This window comes from Danio aesculapii, chromosome 11 (genome assembly GCF_903798145.1).
Source record: "Danio aesculapii chromosome 11, fDanAes4.1, whole genome shotgun sequence".
NCBI classification, from domain to species: domain Eukaryota; kingdom Metazoa; phylum Chordata; class Actinopteri; order Cypriniformes; family Danionidae; genus Danio; species Danio aesculapii.
This window is the reverse complement of record NC_079445.1, coordinates 39,010,189-39,026,883: the sequence shown is the minus strand read 5'-3', so window position 1 is coordinate 39,026,883 and position 16,695 is coordinate 39,010,189. Positions and strand designations below refer to the sequence as shown.

Here is a 16,695-nt window from a genome sequence, read left to right as displayed (position 1 = left end):
GGGGTGAGGTTAGGTGCCACGCCTCCTTTTTAAAATCGTACAATTTCGTACGACTGAACGAATTAGCCACTAAACTGACAAAACGTAAAATACTTACGTTTTCTCGTGAGATCAGGCTGAACATATATTTACATTCTCTCTTAAAAGTAAAGTGCTTGTCCTTGAACTTTACATTCTCTCTTTCAAAAGTGTTGCTTTAAATCTAGACATTGTAAATTCTCTCTCAAAAAAGGATTAAGTCAAGCACACAGACTATGCGATCTCTCTGAAAAGTATAGTGTTTGTCCTAGAAACGTAACATTCTCTCTTGCAAAAGTGTTGCTTTAATCCTAGAAATGTTAAATTATCTAAAAAAAATATTAAGTGAAGCATACAATCTTTACATTTTCTCTTAATAGTACTGCATTCGTCCTAGAAGCTTTACATCCTTTCTTAGATAAGTGTCCCATTCCACCCTGGAAACTACATTTTTGTGCAAAAACATAGCTTTCCCCTCAGAAACTGTACATTTTGTCTTGCAAAAGTATTGGATTCCTCTGAGAAACATCATGCTTACTAAAGCAGAGAGAATTTTACATTTCTAGTGATGGAAATAATATGAGGTGGAAGGAAAATGTGTATATATTTTTTTTTCCTTCCACCTCATATTATTTCCATCACAAAAGTTTCTCGTGGGAAACCAAAATTTTTATGAGGGACAACAAAAAAAAATTTGATTTTTTTTTATTTTTGGTGTGTGTGTGTTCATCCTAGAAACTTTACATTCTCTCTTGCAAAAGTATTGCTTTAAGCCTAAAAATTGTACATTTTCTAAAAAAAATTAAGTCTATCATACAATCTTTACAATGTCTCATAAAAGTTTTGTTTGTTCTAGAAACTTTACATTCTCTGTCAAAAGTAGTGCGTTAACCCTTGACATTTTACATTCACAAAGTATCAAGTTATCAATACAAGCTTTACATTCTCTTTTGCAAAAGTGTTACTTTAACCCTAGAAATTTTAAATTCTCTCAAAGTGTTATATCAACCATACATCTTTCTACAGCTTTTTATATTCTCTTTTAATAGTATTACATTTGTCCTAGAAACTTTACATCCTCTCTTGCATAAGTATCCCATTCCCCCCTGGAAACTTTACATTTTTGTGCAGAGAAACATAGCTTTGCCCTCAGAAACTGTACATTCTGTTTTGCAATAGTGTTGTGTTCCTCTGAGAAACATCATGCTCACTAAAGCACTGAAATATATATTTTCCTTCCACCTCATATTATTTCCATCACAAAAGTTTCTCGTGGGAAACCAAAAGTTTTGCGAGGGAAAGAAAAAAGCTTTGAATTTTTTTTTTTTGTGCAATCAGCCAGCAGTCAGAAACTTGCCATTGCTGTAGCTCTTTGTGATTTTACCTGGTCTCACCTTAAAGAGAAACAAAGTGTTTGATAACGAGGCTTTAGCGCCTCTGGCAAGGACTTTATTCAGGACTCAGATAAGATTACAAGCAGAGCGTGTGTTGTTCTGTTAGGATCACTAGGGCTCCATCAAAGCCTCTTGTAAGAGCACTTGGCTGGGCTTTAGCATGGAGAAGGATGAGATGATTAAACGCCACTCACCTCCATGGAGAATCGGCGGTGCTGGACTTTGTTGCGGTACTGTAGTTGGGTTGGAGATTGAGCCTGGCTGTCTGGAGCCACTGGACTGGGTTGCAGGCTGTGTAGACCCAGACTGTTGGGCACCACACCTGCAGACACAATCACACCACATACACTTACTTATGTAGATGCCACACACAGTTCTCAGATTAAATCACTGATTCACACTTTGCCTACCAATAGATTTGAAAACAGTGACAAAATTCATAGTCATTAGAATTTCATTGACAAACATGTGCCAATTAATCCAAACTACTGTATGAACATCTAGTAGTTGTGCCTACATTTCTAACAATGTAACATTGAAAGGTAAAGTGTTTTAAAATGCCTGTGTGTGTGTGTGCTCGCTATATACAGTACGAGTACACCCCACACAAATCTCTTTTTAAAATATTGTATATAGATTGCTTTACAATGTTATATTTGTGCAAATACACTCACAGGCCACTTTATTAGGTACACCTGTCTAACTGCTTGTTAACGCAAATTTCTAATCAGCCGATCACATCGCAACTTAATGCATTTAGGCATAGACATGGTCAAGATGATCTGCTGCAGTTCAAACCGAGCATCAGAATGGGGAAGAAAAGTGATTTAAGTGTCTTTTAATGTGGCATGGCTGTTGGTGCCAGACGGGCTGGTCTGAGTATTTCAGAAACTGCTGATCTACTGGGATTTTCACGCACAACCATCTCTAGGGTTTACAGAGAATGGTCTGAAAAAGAGAAAATATCCCGTTAGCGGCAGTTCTGTGGGTGCAAATGCCTTGTTGATGTCAGAGGAGAATAGCCAGACTGGTTCAAGCTGAAGGCAACAGTAACTCAAATAACCACTGGGTACAACTGATGTCTGCAGAAGAGCATCTCTGAACGCACAACATGTCCAACCTTGAGGCGGATGGTCTACAACAGCAGAAGACCACTCCTGTCAGCTAAGAACATGAAACTGAGGCCTACAATTCACACAGGCTCACCAAAATTTGACAGCAGAAGATTGTAAAAACGTTGCCTGGTCTAATGAGTCTTGATTTCTGCTGCAACATTCAAATTGTAGGGTCCTGCCTTGTATCAGCAGTCCAGGCTGCTGGTGGTGTAATGGTGTGGGAAATTTTCTTGGCACACTTGTCAACACTACAGCTTATTGTTGCTGACCATGTCTATCCCTTTATGACCACAGTTTACCCATCTTCTCATGGCCACTTCCAGCAGGATAACACACCATGTCTTAAATCGTGAATCATCTCAGACTTGTTTCTTGAACATGACAATGAGTTCACTGAACTCAAATCGCCTCTACAGTCACCAGAACTCAATCCAATAGAGCACCTTTGGGATATGGTGGAATGGGAGATTCCCATCATGGATGTGCAGCCCACAAATCTGCAGCTACTGCGTGATGCTATCATGTCCATCTGGAGCAAAATCTCTGAGGGATATTTCCAGTACCTATTTGAATCTATGCCACGAAGGATTAAGGCAGTTCTGAAGGCAAAAGAGGTCCAAAAGGGTCCAACCCGGTACTAGTAAGGTGTACCTAATAAAGTAGCCGGTGAGTGTACGTTAGATTAGTCAGTACTGAAACCAAATCTGGAGATAATCTAACAAAATAACTTATGAGAACGGTCTAAAAAGTAGTTGCCTAAATATGTTATGGAAAAGTATCAAATAAAAACATAAAAAATAAGAAAAATCGAGATAAACAAAAATCTATAATTTGTTTTTAGAATTAACTAATTAACCCAGTTAAGCCTTTAAATGTCACTTTAAGCTGTATAGAAGTGTCTTGAAATATATCTAGTCAAATATTATTTACTGTCATCATGTCAAAGATAAAATAAATCAGTTATTTGAGATGAGTTATTAAAACTATTATGTTTAGAAATGTTGAAAAACTCTTCTTTCCATTAAACAGAAATTGGAATAAAAAAAAATCAACCAGGGGGCTAATAATTCTGACTAACTTTATGTGCTTATTTTTTTGTCAGTAATAATATAAGAATGCAATATACTATGTTTAATGTTGTTGTTATTATTGCTGTATTTTAATAAAAAATGACTTATTTTAGGTAATTTTGCTAGTATTGTCCTGTAAAAAATATATATTTTTGATTTGTAGATTTTGGATTTGTTTCCATAATTTTAAACTGGTAAAATTAATAACTAGCAACACTAGAATTAAAAAATTCGGCAGCATTTTATAGATGCACAAAATATGATTATTTTGTCAAAACAGTAAAGATTAGTTTTTTTTTTGTCTGGTTGTGGTTCAGTAGATGGAGCTGCTAGTCAGAAACCATCTTGTAGTCTCAGTTCATTTAATATTTATGATATAATATTTGACAGTATTCTTGTATCTGACAGCGCTGAGTGATGGCTGAGGAACAGCACGTTTTGTGAAAGAGTGGAAGCAGCAGGAAAGCTGGATTCACCAAAAAAAAAAAAATCTTTGAAGCATAGAGTAAACTTTATTTTTTCCGCAGCTCTGTTCTGTTTCAGTACTCAAAGCCTGTTGGCCATGTTAAGGTGATCCCGCTGAGCTTTGTTTGGTTGTTGTTCCATTGCTTCGGAAACTTCAATGGAAACCATTGCATTCATTAGGTCATACGAGTGGTTTGGAGAGCCTCAACAATCTCTCGACTACGAATGAGCAATAGACGTCCCACCTCTTCTCTGATTAGCCCGCTAACTCAATAACCGTGAGGTCAGCTTTGGCATATGCTGATGACGGCATCGTTAATCAAGCCCACCGCAGTTAGCGGAGCGATCGCAATTATCGCGCCCAGTTTCATGCATTTATGATGTGGCCATCTAAGTGCGTGTCAATCCAGCCACCCCAATTAATAATGTCTGTGTCAACAGACTGTCAGCACAAATCCAATTACGCCCCTATACAGCACGTTCGATGGAGACCCACGAAGCCACGGCTGACCCCCTTCGCAGGCGTGCGGCAGATGCCCACGGCAGCCTGGCATTATCACTGCCAAACCGTGTTTTCGGAGGTGAGAACGAAAATCAAAATGGCTTTTCTGCTCCATCAGTTCAATTTGGACGAAGGGGCTTGAAGGGCCTCCGGAGGCGTCGGGGTGGGAGCCCCCGGTCCATTTCACAGCGCTGCGGTCGCATAATTGAGATCTACCTCATTATTGGGCCGAGCCCGTCGCTGAATGAGAATTGCCTGCCAGGCTCATCCGTTCTCATTTATGCCGCTCTCATCCTCTCTGGACCGCACAACTGAACTCTTTATCGGAGCCATTTAGGCTGGAACGCCACGAAATGCCACATCTGGCAGAGACGGCCGGTCGATGCGGCTGCATTACCCACGGCTGTCTGAAAAGATCGCAACAGCTGTTTAGCGCTGCCCTGTTATGACCCCCAATATTAGAGCTGGGTTGATTTGATATTGATTAACCTTTCTTTTTTCACAACTTTATCTGCCAATAGTTGAGCAACACTGGAAATCACTGATGACTTGAAAGTTACCACAGTTGGGCAAATTATGGATGGATGAATAAATAGATAGAATTATTTTAGATTATTATGCTACTGTTTTCTGTCAATTCTGACCAATTATGGATGGATGGATGGATGGATTAATAGATCTTTAGAATTAATACAGAATATTATTCTACTATTTTCTGTTAATTCTGACCAATTCTAGATAAATGGATAATAGAATTGTTTGTTTATTCTGCTACTGTTTTCTGTCAATTCTGACCGATTATTGATGGATGGATGAATAGTTGGATGGATGGATGGCTGGATGGATTGATAGATCTATAGAACTAACACAGATGATTATGCTACTATTTTCTGTCAATTCTGACCAATTCTGGATGGATGGATGGCTGGATGGATTGATAGATCTATAGAATTAATACAGATTATTATGCTACTAATTTCTGTCAATTCTGACCAATTCTAGATGAATGAATGGATGGATGAATGGATATATAGAATTGTTTGTTTATTATACTGTTTTCTGTCAATTCTGACCGATTATGGATGGATGGATGAATAGTTGGATGATTGGATGGATGGATGAATAGATGGATGGATGGCTGGATGGATTGATAGATCTATAGAATTAATACAGATGATTATGCTACTATTTTCTGTCAATTCTGACCAATTCTGGATGAATGGATGGATGAATGGATAGATAAAATTGTTTAAGATTATTATGCTACTGTTTTCTGTCAATTCTGACCAATTATGGATGGATGGATGAATAGTTAGATTATTGGATGGATGAATAGATAAAATTGTTTTAGATTATTATGCTACTGTTTTCCGTCAATTCTGACCGATTATGGATAAATAGATGGATGGATGGATAGACAGAATAATTTTAGATTGTTATGCTACTATTTTCTGTCACTTAATGGCCAATTATGTATAGATGGATGGAGATATGGATGTAATTATTTTATTAAGCTACTGTTTTCTGTCAATTCTGACCAATACTAGATGGATGAATGGATAGATGGATAGATAGAATTATTTTAGATTACTATGCTACTATTTTCTGTCAATTCTGACCAATTCTGTATGAATGATGGATGATTGGTTAGATAGATGGTTGGATGAATAGAATTATTATAGATTATTATGCTACTATTTTCTGTCAATTCTGACCAATTCTGTATGGATGGTTAGATAGATAGATAGATAGATAGATAGATTTTCTGTCACTTAATGGCCAATTATGGATGGCTGGATGGATAGATAAATGGATAGATGGATGTAATTACTTTATTATGCTACTATTTTCTGTCAATTCTGACCAATTCTGCATGGATGGTTGGGTGGATAAATAGATAGATAAAAAATAATTTAAGTTATTTCTATATTACTATAGATAAAAGATAGATAGATGAAAAATAATTTAGGTTATCACAATTTTCTGTCGATTCTGACCAATTATGGATGGATGTATAGACTTTTTTTAAATAATGACTTTTTACATTGTGACTCCTGCATAAAGACAGTCACTCATTTTGTTCAATGTCAAATGTGTCGCGCATTGATAACGTTGCATTAATGTGTTTGCATTAATGTCCTTATTGTGAAGTGTCAACTTTTTTACTTGACCTGTTAATTACATAATCAAACCAGAGCTGAATCAATCTTGTGAATTGATTCACACAATGCAGCCTTTTAGAATTGAAGTGAATCTTCACTTATGTCTAATATGACATTTGAATTCCTCATTGTGCATCCGGGTTAATATCGACAGCTCTAATCCTGCTTGGCATTTGCTGTTGTCTGGAGTTTGCACAGGGTGCTCCCTCTCCACCAGCCAGAGGGGTATTAGAGTCCTGACCTAGAGCGTGTGCCGGCGACAGGGTCAGAAATTGGATCTGAAGCGCTTGAGCGACTCAGGCTTCCACCGAACATCAAAGCCCATCTCATCTGATCCGGACTGGCACATAAACTGACCTCCAACGTCACACACTCTCACTGTAGCTCTCCGCATCGGATAACAGCGGCGTGATGAAAGCTAAGGATTGACCACCTGCATGGAGCCTCCAGTCTGGACTGTCACCATTCACAGTCACTAGTTTCTGTACTACCGAACACCACACAAAGCTTTGAAAAATCATCAAAGCTGCATGAGGGTGTGAAAGATTCAATGGTGCAGATGGAGGGAAAGACAAGCTCACATTGTTAATAATTTCCTTTTAGAGTCTACCATAAGTTAATGGCAGCAGTTTACCAGTAACTTACTGTAAATGGATTACAGCAAAAATGCCGAATTTACGTTTACAGCACCATTTATCTTGGTGTGTATGTAGTTACAGTATTCTATAGTATACTGTAAAATATACAATCATTTTCACAATGCAACTTTAAAATACAGTAACATACTGTATAACTGTCCTACAGTAAAATGTAGTTTGTATTACAGTTAACTACTGTGTATTAACACAACAAAACGTTAACAGCGCTGGTCACACATGCCAAGTAAGAAAGACTGAGGCTGATTCCCATGTTTGGTTGGTCATAATGTACAGTCGACATTAGGCATGGGACGATAACCGTTTTCAAGGTTTACCGTGGTTTGGACAAGTCAAGGTTTTAAAACCACTAAAATTGTCTGTTATACTGTTCCTGCGGTATGTGTAAGGTTTTTTTTTTTTTTGCAACTCTTTTATTTAGTTTTTTTAGAGTATCTCCAGCAGAGAATGACCGTCCATATCAAAAGCTGCACCCAGTCAGTATCTGTATGGGAGACCACATGGGAAAGCCAGGTTGCTGCCCAAAGTGGTGTTATTGAGAACAGCAGGGGCGCTCAACCTGCAATATGTTTGGTTCTAATGCCCCAGTATAGTGAAGGGGACTCTATACTGCTCAGTGAGCGCCGTCCTTTGGATGTGACGTTAAACCAAGACCCTGACTCTGTGGTTGTTAAAAATCCCAGGATGTCTTTCGAAAAAGAGTAAGGGTTTAACCCCAGCATCCTGGCCAAATTTGCCCACTGGCCTCTGTCCATCATGGCCTCCTAACCATCCCCATATCATAATTGGCTTCATCACTCTGTCTTATCTCCACCCATAATTTTGTGTGCGGTCTGGCGCACCGTGGCTACCATCCCGTCATAAAGGTGGATGCTGCACACTGGTGGATGATGAGGAGATTCCACCCAATACATGTCCAGAAGTGTCCAGAGTGTCCAGAAAAGTACTTTATAAATGTAAGAAATTATTTAATTATTATTATAAAGAAATCTGTGTTTTTGAAACTAATGAAGACAGAAGTAGTCAACGATTTATTTAAATTATTTAGCCTGAGACATTTGCTGTTGCAGAATATTTGAAATGTTTCTTAAAATAACACACACACACACACACACACACACACACACACACACACACACACACACACACACACACACACACACACATATATATATATATATAGTGTTCAAAGGGAAAAAGTTGTAGTTTTTTACTCAGAACTTATTTTAGAGCAGTAATCACAATACCATGAAACAATGATGTTTTATCCAAGTTTATCATACCATTAGAATCATATTCCAGTCCATGCCTAGTCAACATTTGAAGTGAATTAAAAAATGTTTTTTAAAATTGTCCCAAGACAAGAATAGGTGTTGTTCGATATAGTTTTAGGACAACTTTGATGAAAGGTTGTGGTCCTTACTCCTATATATTGTGAGGTGCAAAATGTCTGCATTGTTCTCAGATAATTAATTATTTTTTAGAGGCACAGAGTTAAAAAATGATTCATATTCATGAGAGATTGTTGTTGTAGTTTTTGTTGTTGTTGGCCAGTTCAGACAATTCAGTTCAAGACCATTACAGTTCAAAATAGTTTAGTGAACAATTCAATGACCCATTCATGATTCTAATCATTTCGATTTGAGCAATTTTGGAAAAAAGGATTGAATGAATCTCTTGAACAATCCAGTGTTTTTGAACAAATCAAATCTTGACTCCTATATATTGCGAGGTGCAAAATGTTTGCAGTGATTTCAGATAATGAATTGTTCTATAGCGGCACATAGTTAAAAAATGATTCATATTCAGGAAAGATTGTTGTTATTGACCAGTTCAGACAATTCAATTCAAGACCAACACAGTTCAAGATAGTTTAGTCAACAGTTCAATGACTCATTCATAATTCTAAATATTTTTAAAGAGCATTTTTGAAAGAAAGCATTGAATGAATCTCTTGAACAATTCAGTGACTCAATCTTTTTCTAGAATGAATCAGTGTTTTTGAACAAATCGCTTTACTGAATAATTCAATGATTCATTTGAATTAATCAAAATTAATCTTTTGTTGTTGTTGTTGACCAGTTCAGACAATTCAGTTCAAGCCCATTACAGTTTAAGATAGTTTAGGGAATAATTCAGTGACTCATTCATAATTCTAATTATTTTTATGAGCATTTTTGAAAGAAAGGGTTGAATGAATCTGATGAACAGTTCACTGACTCAATCTTTTTCTAGAACCAATCAGCGTTTTTGAACAATCTCTGTACTGAACAATTCAATGATTAATTTAACCTAAATTAATATTTTGTTGTTATAGTTGCTGTTGTTGACCAATTCAGACAATTTAGTTAAAGACCATTACAGTTCATAGATTAGCGAACAATTCAATGACTCATTCATAATTCTAATTATCTCGAATGAGCAGGGTTGAAATGAATCTGGTGAACAATTTAGTGACATTTAAAAAATGATTCATATTCAGGAAAGATTGTTTTTAATCATTCACTACAACTAATAAAACACTGATTAATAAATGACTAAATAAACCATGAATAAAGCCCCTTCTGAACAGCAGAATGTTTGCATTGTTTTCAGATACTAAATTGTCCACTTATGCAAATTTTATTTTATTTTTTTTCTCTTTCTTTCTTCAAAAATGATGAATATTTAAGACAGAGACTTGAATCATTCACCACAGTAAATAAAAATGCTCATTACATTAGTTATATTAATGATAATTAATTTATATGCTGCCATATGACCTTTTATGAATATTCAGGAAAGAGTTATGAATCGTTTAAAAATTTGATTATTTTCTTTATATTAACAGTTTATTTATTTATATACAGTTTATTTAAAGAGTCTTTAATCATTTATTAAACCTATTAAAATACTCAATTTATGACCATATAAATTAAATATTAATTGAAAATAAATCATGTTTATGTCCGTCAACACAGATGTTCAGTTATCCATTCACCATGACCATTACAGTGTAACAATGATTCATTCATAATTATACTTATCCTGAATGAGCATAAATAAATCAATGACTCAACAATTCAATTCAGTGACTCATTTTTTTCCTGAATGAATCAGTGTTTTTCCTTCGATTTACAGTTACTTGCTTACTTCAATGTAAATTTAAAAAAAAATTTTTTATTAAATATAATTGGTTGATCAAGACACTGATTCAGTAATTTTGTTGGAGAATGAATCGGTGTTTATGAACAAAGCAATGTATTAAAGGATTCGTGTGTAATTACATTTACTGGTTTCCATCCTGAAGGAACATTTGTGAACAAATCAGTTGAATCAAATTGGTTAATCAGTCTCACAATTCAGTGATCCTTTCTAAAGAATCCAGTTAATCCAAATAAATGTTTTTGTTGTTGTTGTTGACCAGTTCAGACAATTCAAGACCATTTCAGTTTAAAATTTAAGTGAACTTCCATCTATCTTTAAGTGATTTAGGAGAAGTTTAGTGAATGAATGAGTCTGATGAACAATTTAATGAACTTTTTCTAGAATGAATCAGTGTTTTTGAACAAATCGTTACACCGAACAATTCACTGATCAAGTTAATCCAAATCAATATTGTTGACCAGTTCAGACAATTCTGTAAACTTAAACCCTTTTACCTGCCCTTAATTTGTAATATTCAGTTATATGTAGTTGTCAATGGTTTAAGAAAACCCCTGGCGAAACTAATAATAATCACTGTACTAATAAAAGATTAGACGTCGGTTCAGAGTCACTCTCTGTTTAAATAAAGAGAAAAGATGACAGATTGCGCGATTCTCCTTTTTACTCGCAGTTTCATTTGTTTGTAGTCTTTCATGCCTCTTCTCTTTCTCTTTAAAAAACCCCTTTCTAGGTCCACAAAAGCTCACTAATGCGCCTTTATTTCAATGACAGCCTTGAAAGCAGGAGCAGGCCTTGCTGTCTGATCAAAAGCCTCATCTCGCCCCCTCCTCTCCACACATAATGAGAGTAACACTGCAGCCCGAAACGCTCTTTATTTGGCAAAACCGAGTATCACCATTAACACGTCGAATTTCAAAGATGAATCACCGATTCTGTCCAGCAATATTTGATGTTTCAGGTAACAAGTGAAGCTTAGCGCTAGCATATTCAAAAGCTATCATACTTGGGTAATTTGTTTTTTCAATAGAAGATCATTAGTAATAGGGTTTTAACTGCAAAGGGAAACCCTGAAGGCTTATATAGCTCCTGGAGATTTAGTTTATTTATTATTTTATAACATAACTGAAAATCATACAACATTGTAAGAAACCTGCTAACAAATAGCCAAAGAGCTCAAAGAGACAAGAGTGATCAGGCACGACCAAAAACCACAACGATCGAACTACTTAATGCAAGTGTATTCCACCATCCACTTCAGTAATAATTGATATATGTGTATATTAAGGATATTTTATCCCGGACGAGCCCCCATTAAATGTTGTATGATTTAATAAGGTGTCTAGAAAGAGAAAACGTACAAAATTCATTCAGCTTGCCAAATGAACATAAATCTTCGGTCACTAGCAGTGTGACTTCCAACAAGGATGTAAAAAGGGTTGTAACTGTCTGCAGCAAGACCATCGTAAAGGGGGTCGCACAGCGGATGCGCCAAGCCACACAGCGCCATGCATTTTAGAATAAGTTTAAATCAGGGTGCGCACACCGGTGCTGCAAGTTGGCAGCTTTCTCCGGTGCACAGCTACGACTCAGGACACTGTTCATATTTCTGCCACGCCACAGAGTGCTATCTGAATAATTTTATTTTAAATAACATGCGAATGTCTGGTGTGTGTTACTTCCTACTGTCATGTGCGTGGCACATACGGTGTGCGACCCCCTTAAGGATGGAGTTTGCTTTAGCATTGTGGATCAGTGACTGCAAGAAAAAGCACATTACGCTGGATGCCAACATTATCCGCACAAAAGCTAAAAAGCTTTATGAATCTTTTGCTGAAAGCGGTGAATGTTTGCGCCTGACAACAGGTTTTGATCTTTGGTTTCATTCTGCTGGGCTTATTTTTCTACAAATGTTTGAACTTTGAGAGTGTTTAAACGAGAGAAAAGTGTGAAAATGTTAACGTCTGTCTGAGAAATGTGTATAAAATGTGTAGTGAGGGATTTTACAGCCTTAAAACATCTATAATAATTGTTAAAAAATAAAGCTGACTACTTTGCGGATTTCGAGTATTGTGGGTTATTTTTAGAATGTAACTCTAATGATTAACGAGGGACCACTGTAATTTGCTTATTCACATATAAAGGATATGATAAAGCCAACAAAAAAGAGGCATGTACGAGTTTTGTGCAGTGTAGTTGAAAATAAATGGAAACAATCACGGAAATCGAACCAAACAAAAAACTTATAGGGGGGAAAAGAACTAGAGTGGCACCAAACCAAAGAATAAAACAAAACTAACAGCCACATAAACTAGAACACATGATCTCCTCTAAACCTACCAAAGAAAATAGAACTGTGAAAAAGAAACCGAAATCTTCAGCATATATTGGATGCCACTAAATATGCTCCATTAATAATGAAACGAAACACAAAAAGTGGTGCTTGCTCACTTGCTTAGTGTTTCTGAACATACAGCAAAATGTATGTCGCTTGACCTGATTACCTATTCCTTTTTCTCCGAAAAGGAATGAAAAATTATTGAACTATATTGAAATTACGAATGTTTATATTAGTTCAGAGGCACAAAGAAGGAACAAATCATAATACTTAAACAGAAGCGAGTGTTCACGACACAAACCCCCACACACAGCACTGAACAGCAAGGCGTGCCGGTCAAATTTAAAGTCTGCAGAACGAAGCCCGATTGGTCCAATAGGAAACGCCCTTATGAAGAGTGACAGGCTCGGGATCCAATCAGCAAATACCTGTGAAGGCAAAAATAGTTTGGGACCTATCATACACCCGGCGCAATAAGGCGCAAGACGTGTATGGCGTGATGTGTTGCTATTTTCAGACCAGCGCAACAGTAATTTTCATGTTTTGTGTCACGTTGTTTAAATAGCAAATCCATTTGCGCCACTTTGAACTCGGGTGTTCAGGTTTATAAAGGAGGTGTGTTAAGGCGCATTGCTATTTTGAGGAACTGAAATAGGACACGTCATTGACCAACTGAAAGCTGATCTAGTCCAGCACAGAGCGTGTTAGTTATGCGCCTATGTGGGTTATAGGATTAATAGATTAAAATGTTGCCTCCATGCCTTCTTCACCTATGCAGGGCTTTTTTCATTGGATTCAGACATGCCCTTAATGGTTTTACGACATGCGCTTTAGACTTTTTGACTCGTAAATTTGTGATGTGGTTTTACACCTTTATACATTTCTTTCTTTTGGTGAACACAAACGAAGGTATGAAGAGTTCCATCCATCAGACCTCTTTACTTGTAAATGAGCATTTTCTATCAGGCTTTTCTGATTGGGTTCAGAAATTTCATTTTATATGTAATGATAAGGTTATTAGCTAGGAAATAAAATACCTTTTTTTCCCCTAAATGTCACCTTAGACCAGTGTTTCCCAACCCTGTTCCTGAAGGCACACCAACAGTACACATTTTCAACCTCTCCCTAATCAAACACACCTGAATCAACTCATTAGAAGAGACTCCAAAACCTGAAATGAATGGGTCAGATAAGGGCATTCAAAATATGTACAGTTGGTGTGCCTCCAGGAACAGGATTGGGAAACACTGCCTTAGACAATCCTCTGTTTTTTAACAAGGTACATTTTCTTTTGCGTCAAAACCAGACAAATCCACCTCTGCTTTTGTTGCGAAACCCTCTAAATCCACCTATTTAGAGAAGACCAGTGTAATTAGTTGAAAAATCACTAAAGATGAAATTAAAAATTATTTTACCAAACATAAAACACATTTTACGAACCACCTGAAATTAAAAATACATCTGTCAAGTAAGTGGCGGTTCATTCTGCTGTGGTAACCCCTGATAAATCAAGGACTAAGCAGAAGGAAAATAAATGAATGAAATCTGTCAAGTGCATTAATCAATAACATTAAAGCTGACATTAATTAAATCTTAACAATCTGTTGGCATTTCTGATATTTGGGATTTGGATTTAATGTAAGTAGAGCAATGTAAACAAGCTTGTTATGTTCAAATAATGTAGTGTAAACACATTGTGAAACATCAATATCTGTGCATTGTCCATTACTAAAAAACATCATATAATTTATTGAAGTCATATAAATAATGTAGTTTTATACATTATATTTATCTTTTAAAACATAGCTTACATTAGCAAATAAAACACAAGGTAAGCCTGCTGTGCAAATAAGAGGATGTCTTTCAGAAGCTGTCATTTATTCATCCTCACTATACTCAAGATCTTGGTCACTTTTTTGTCTCTTGTTTATCCTCATGGCTCCATGCGGATTAAAAGAACAGCATCTTAACTCCCTCTTTCGTGAAAATAGAGTTGCGCAAACAAACGTTATGAATGCATGCTACACTTCCGACTGCACGTTGTGTTTTCTGTTTCTTATAATGCACAGAGTTTTGAGGTAAGGGACGTTTTCATTTGCCATTCACTGACAGAAAAGCTCATCCAGTTCATCAAACTCCATCTTTTAAAATCAAAATCAAATGCGGAATAAAACATAAAAGCCTCCTCATGAACATAAAGAGTCCCTCTTTGTAAAAGCCGGTGTATAAGCGCACTGCTACATTGAGAATATATGATTCGATTTGCGTATTCTGATTGGTTCTCGGGATATAGCGGCTTTTGCTGTCAAAGGCAAGTGGCGTTTAGCGGCTTTTACATACAAACTGTTATTTCTGAATGGGCTGACACTGCGATTTAGATGATTTCAAACAAAACTATTTGTTGAACATGTTGTAGATGCAGGAAATGGCGTTCAGTGGCTTTTGGATCTGAACTCTTCATATATTGAATTGCTGGCATCTATTTGACTTATTTGACAGTATAAAATAATTTAAAATGTACTATTGAAGTCAATGGGTGCCAGCTACCAACATTCTTCAAAATATCAAGAAAAGAATTTAATTAAGTGTTAAACCAAGCGAAGAGTGAATGTAGAGTAATTCATGAGTGAATTTTCATTTTTTTGGTGAGCTATCTCTTTACATTTTGCACGGCTCTAAACATCTCAGTTTGTGTAAGGCAGATTTTCACATTTTTGTGTAGTAAAATTGAGCTAAAATAAGATCAAAATCTGCAATAAAATAAGACATTATACTACTAATAAATAAAAAAAAAGATCAAAATATAGTCATGCTGATCAATAAAAAAAGCAATTAAATGTACATATATATGCACTTTGTATTTCATTTATATTGTCTCTTATTGATTTGCCTGCAGTTGGACAGGTCCTTAAGTATATTTGTATCAGCCTTAAATACATTTTTTTATCAGCCTTTCAAAGTCTTTTTTTGTAATCAAATATTGAAGTGCCGTTATTAATTTCATAGCAGGCTGATTCATTCAGCGATATTGAAATGCTTGGAGAAAATGAATGGGAGCAAATGTGTGGTCACTGTTACATGTGGGCTTCAATCTCTTATACAACATGAGATATAGAGAGCGCTTCAGCATGGCCTTTTGTATAGCACAGTTTAGTGCTACCTCACAACTTTCTCTCTCTCTCACACAAACACACACACACACACACTCTGAAACGCTTTTCGATTCCCCTAGCAATCACACGCTCTTTTTTTCGTCCTCCTCTATTGTTCGGCTGCATGAATCTCAACTTGTCTCTGATGTTTAAATGCATGCTGCCATTTAATTGCTTGTTGCCATGGAGATGCCGACTGTTAACAAAGGCAACGTCGGGATCCGGATAACAAGAGATAGCTATTCTGTCTCTCAGGTAGCCATCTGATTCATCAATATTTATATCACATCCTGCTTTTCAGCAGATCTGAAATTCAATAGCAGGTCCCCCACACAGCCTTAGATGTTTGTTCTCTCTCTCTCTTTCTCTCTCTCCATCGTTCTCATATTGATTTAATTGCATTTTATGTTCACACCTGGCCTAGGAATGCAGCGGGGGGGACGGTTTTCGAAAACAGACGGGCGAATGTTTTGCTATCCTTGATTTGTTAGGAGAGAGGTAAACGCTTCCTAGCCCACATATGCTAATTTAAAAGCAGACAATGTGCGGGAAAATGGAGAAAATGAGTCGAGAAAGGAGTGTTTGAGGGCTGGTTGGTGTTGCATTTCTGTAAACATCAAGAGAATGGGGTTGAAGGTGGAGTTCGGGCAAAAAGATATGACAATTCTGTCATCATTAA

At 36.5% G+C, this 16,695-nt stretch overlaps 1 protein-coding gene across 1 annotated transcript in view; it reads right to left on the bottom strand.

Annotated features, from left to right (window-relative positions):
* cdk18 (cyclin dependent kinase 18) overlaps positions 1 to 16,695 on the bottom strand; it is a 171,197-nt gene that overhangs the window by 64,373 nt on the left and 90,129 nt on the right. Inside the window, exon 3 of the mRNA XM_056468214.1 lies at positions 1,607 to 1,734. Within this exon, the coding sequence (XP_056324189.1) occupies positions 1,607 to 1,734 (128 nt within the window). The remainder of the gene's footprint in view (positions 1 to 1,606; positions 1,735 to 16,695) is intronic.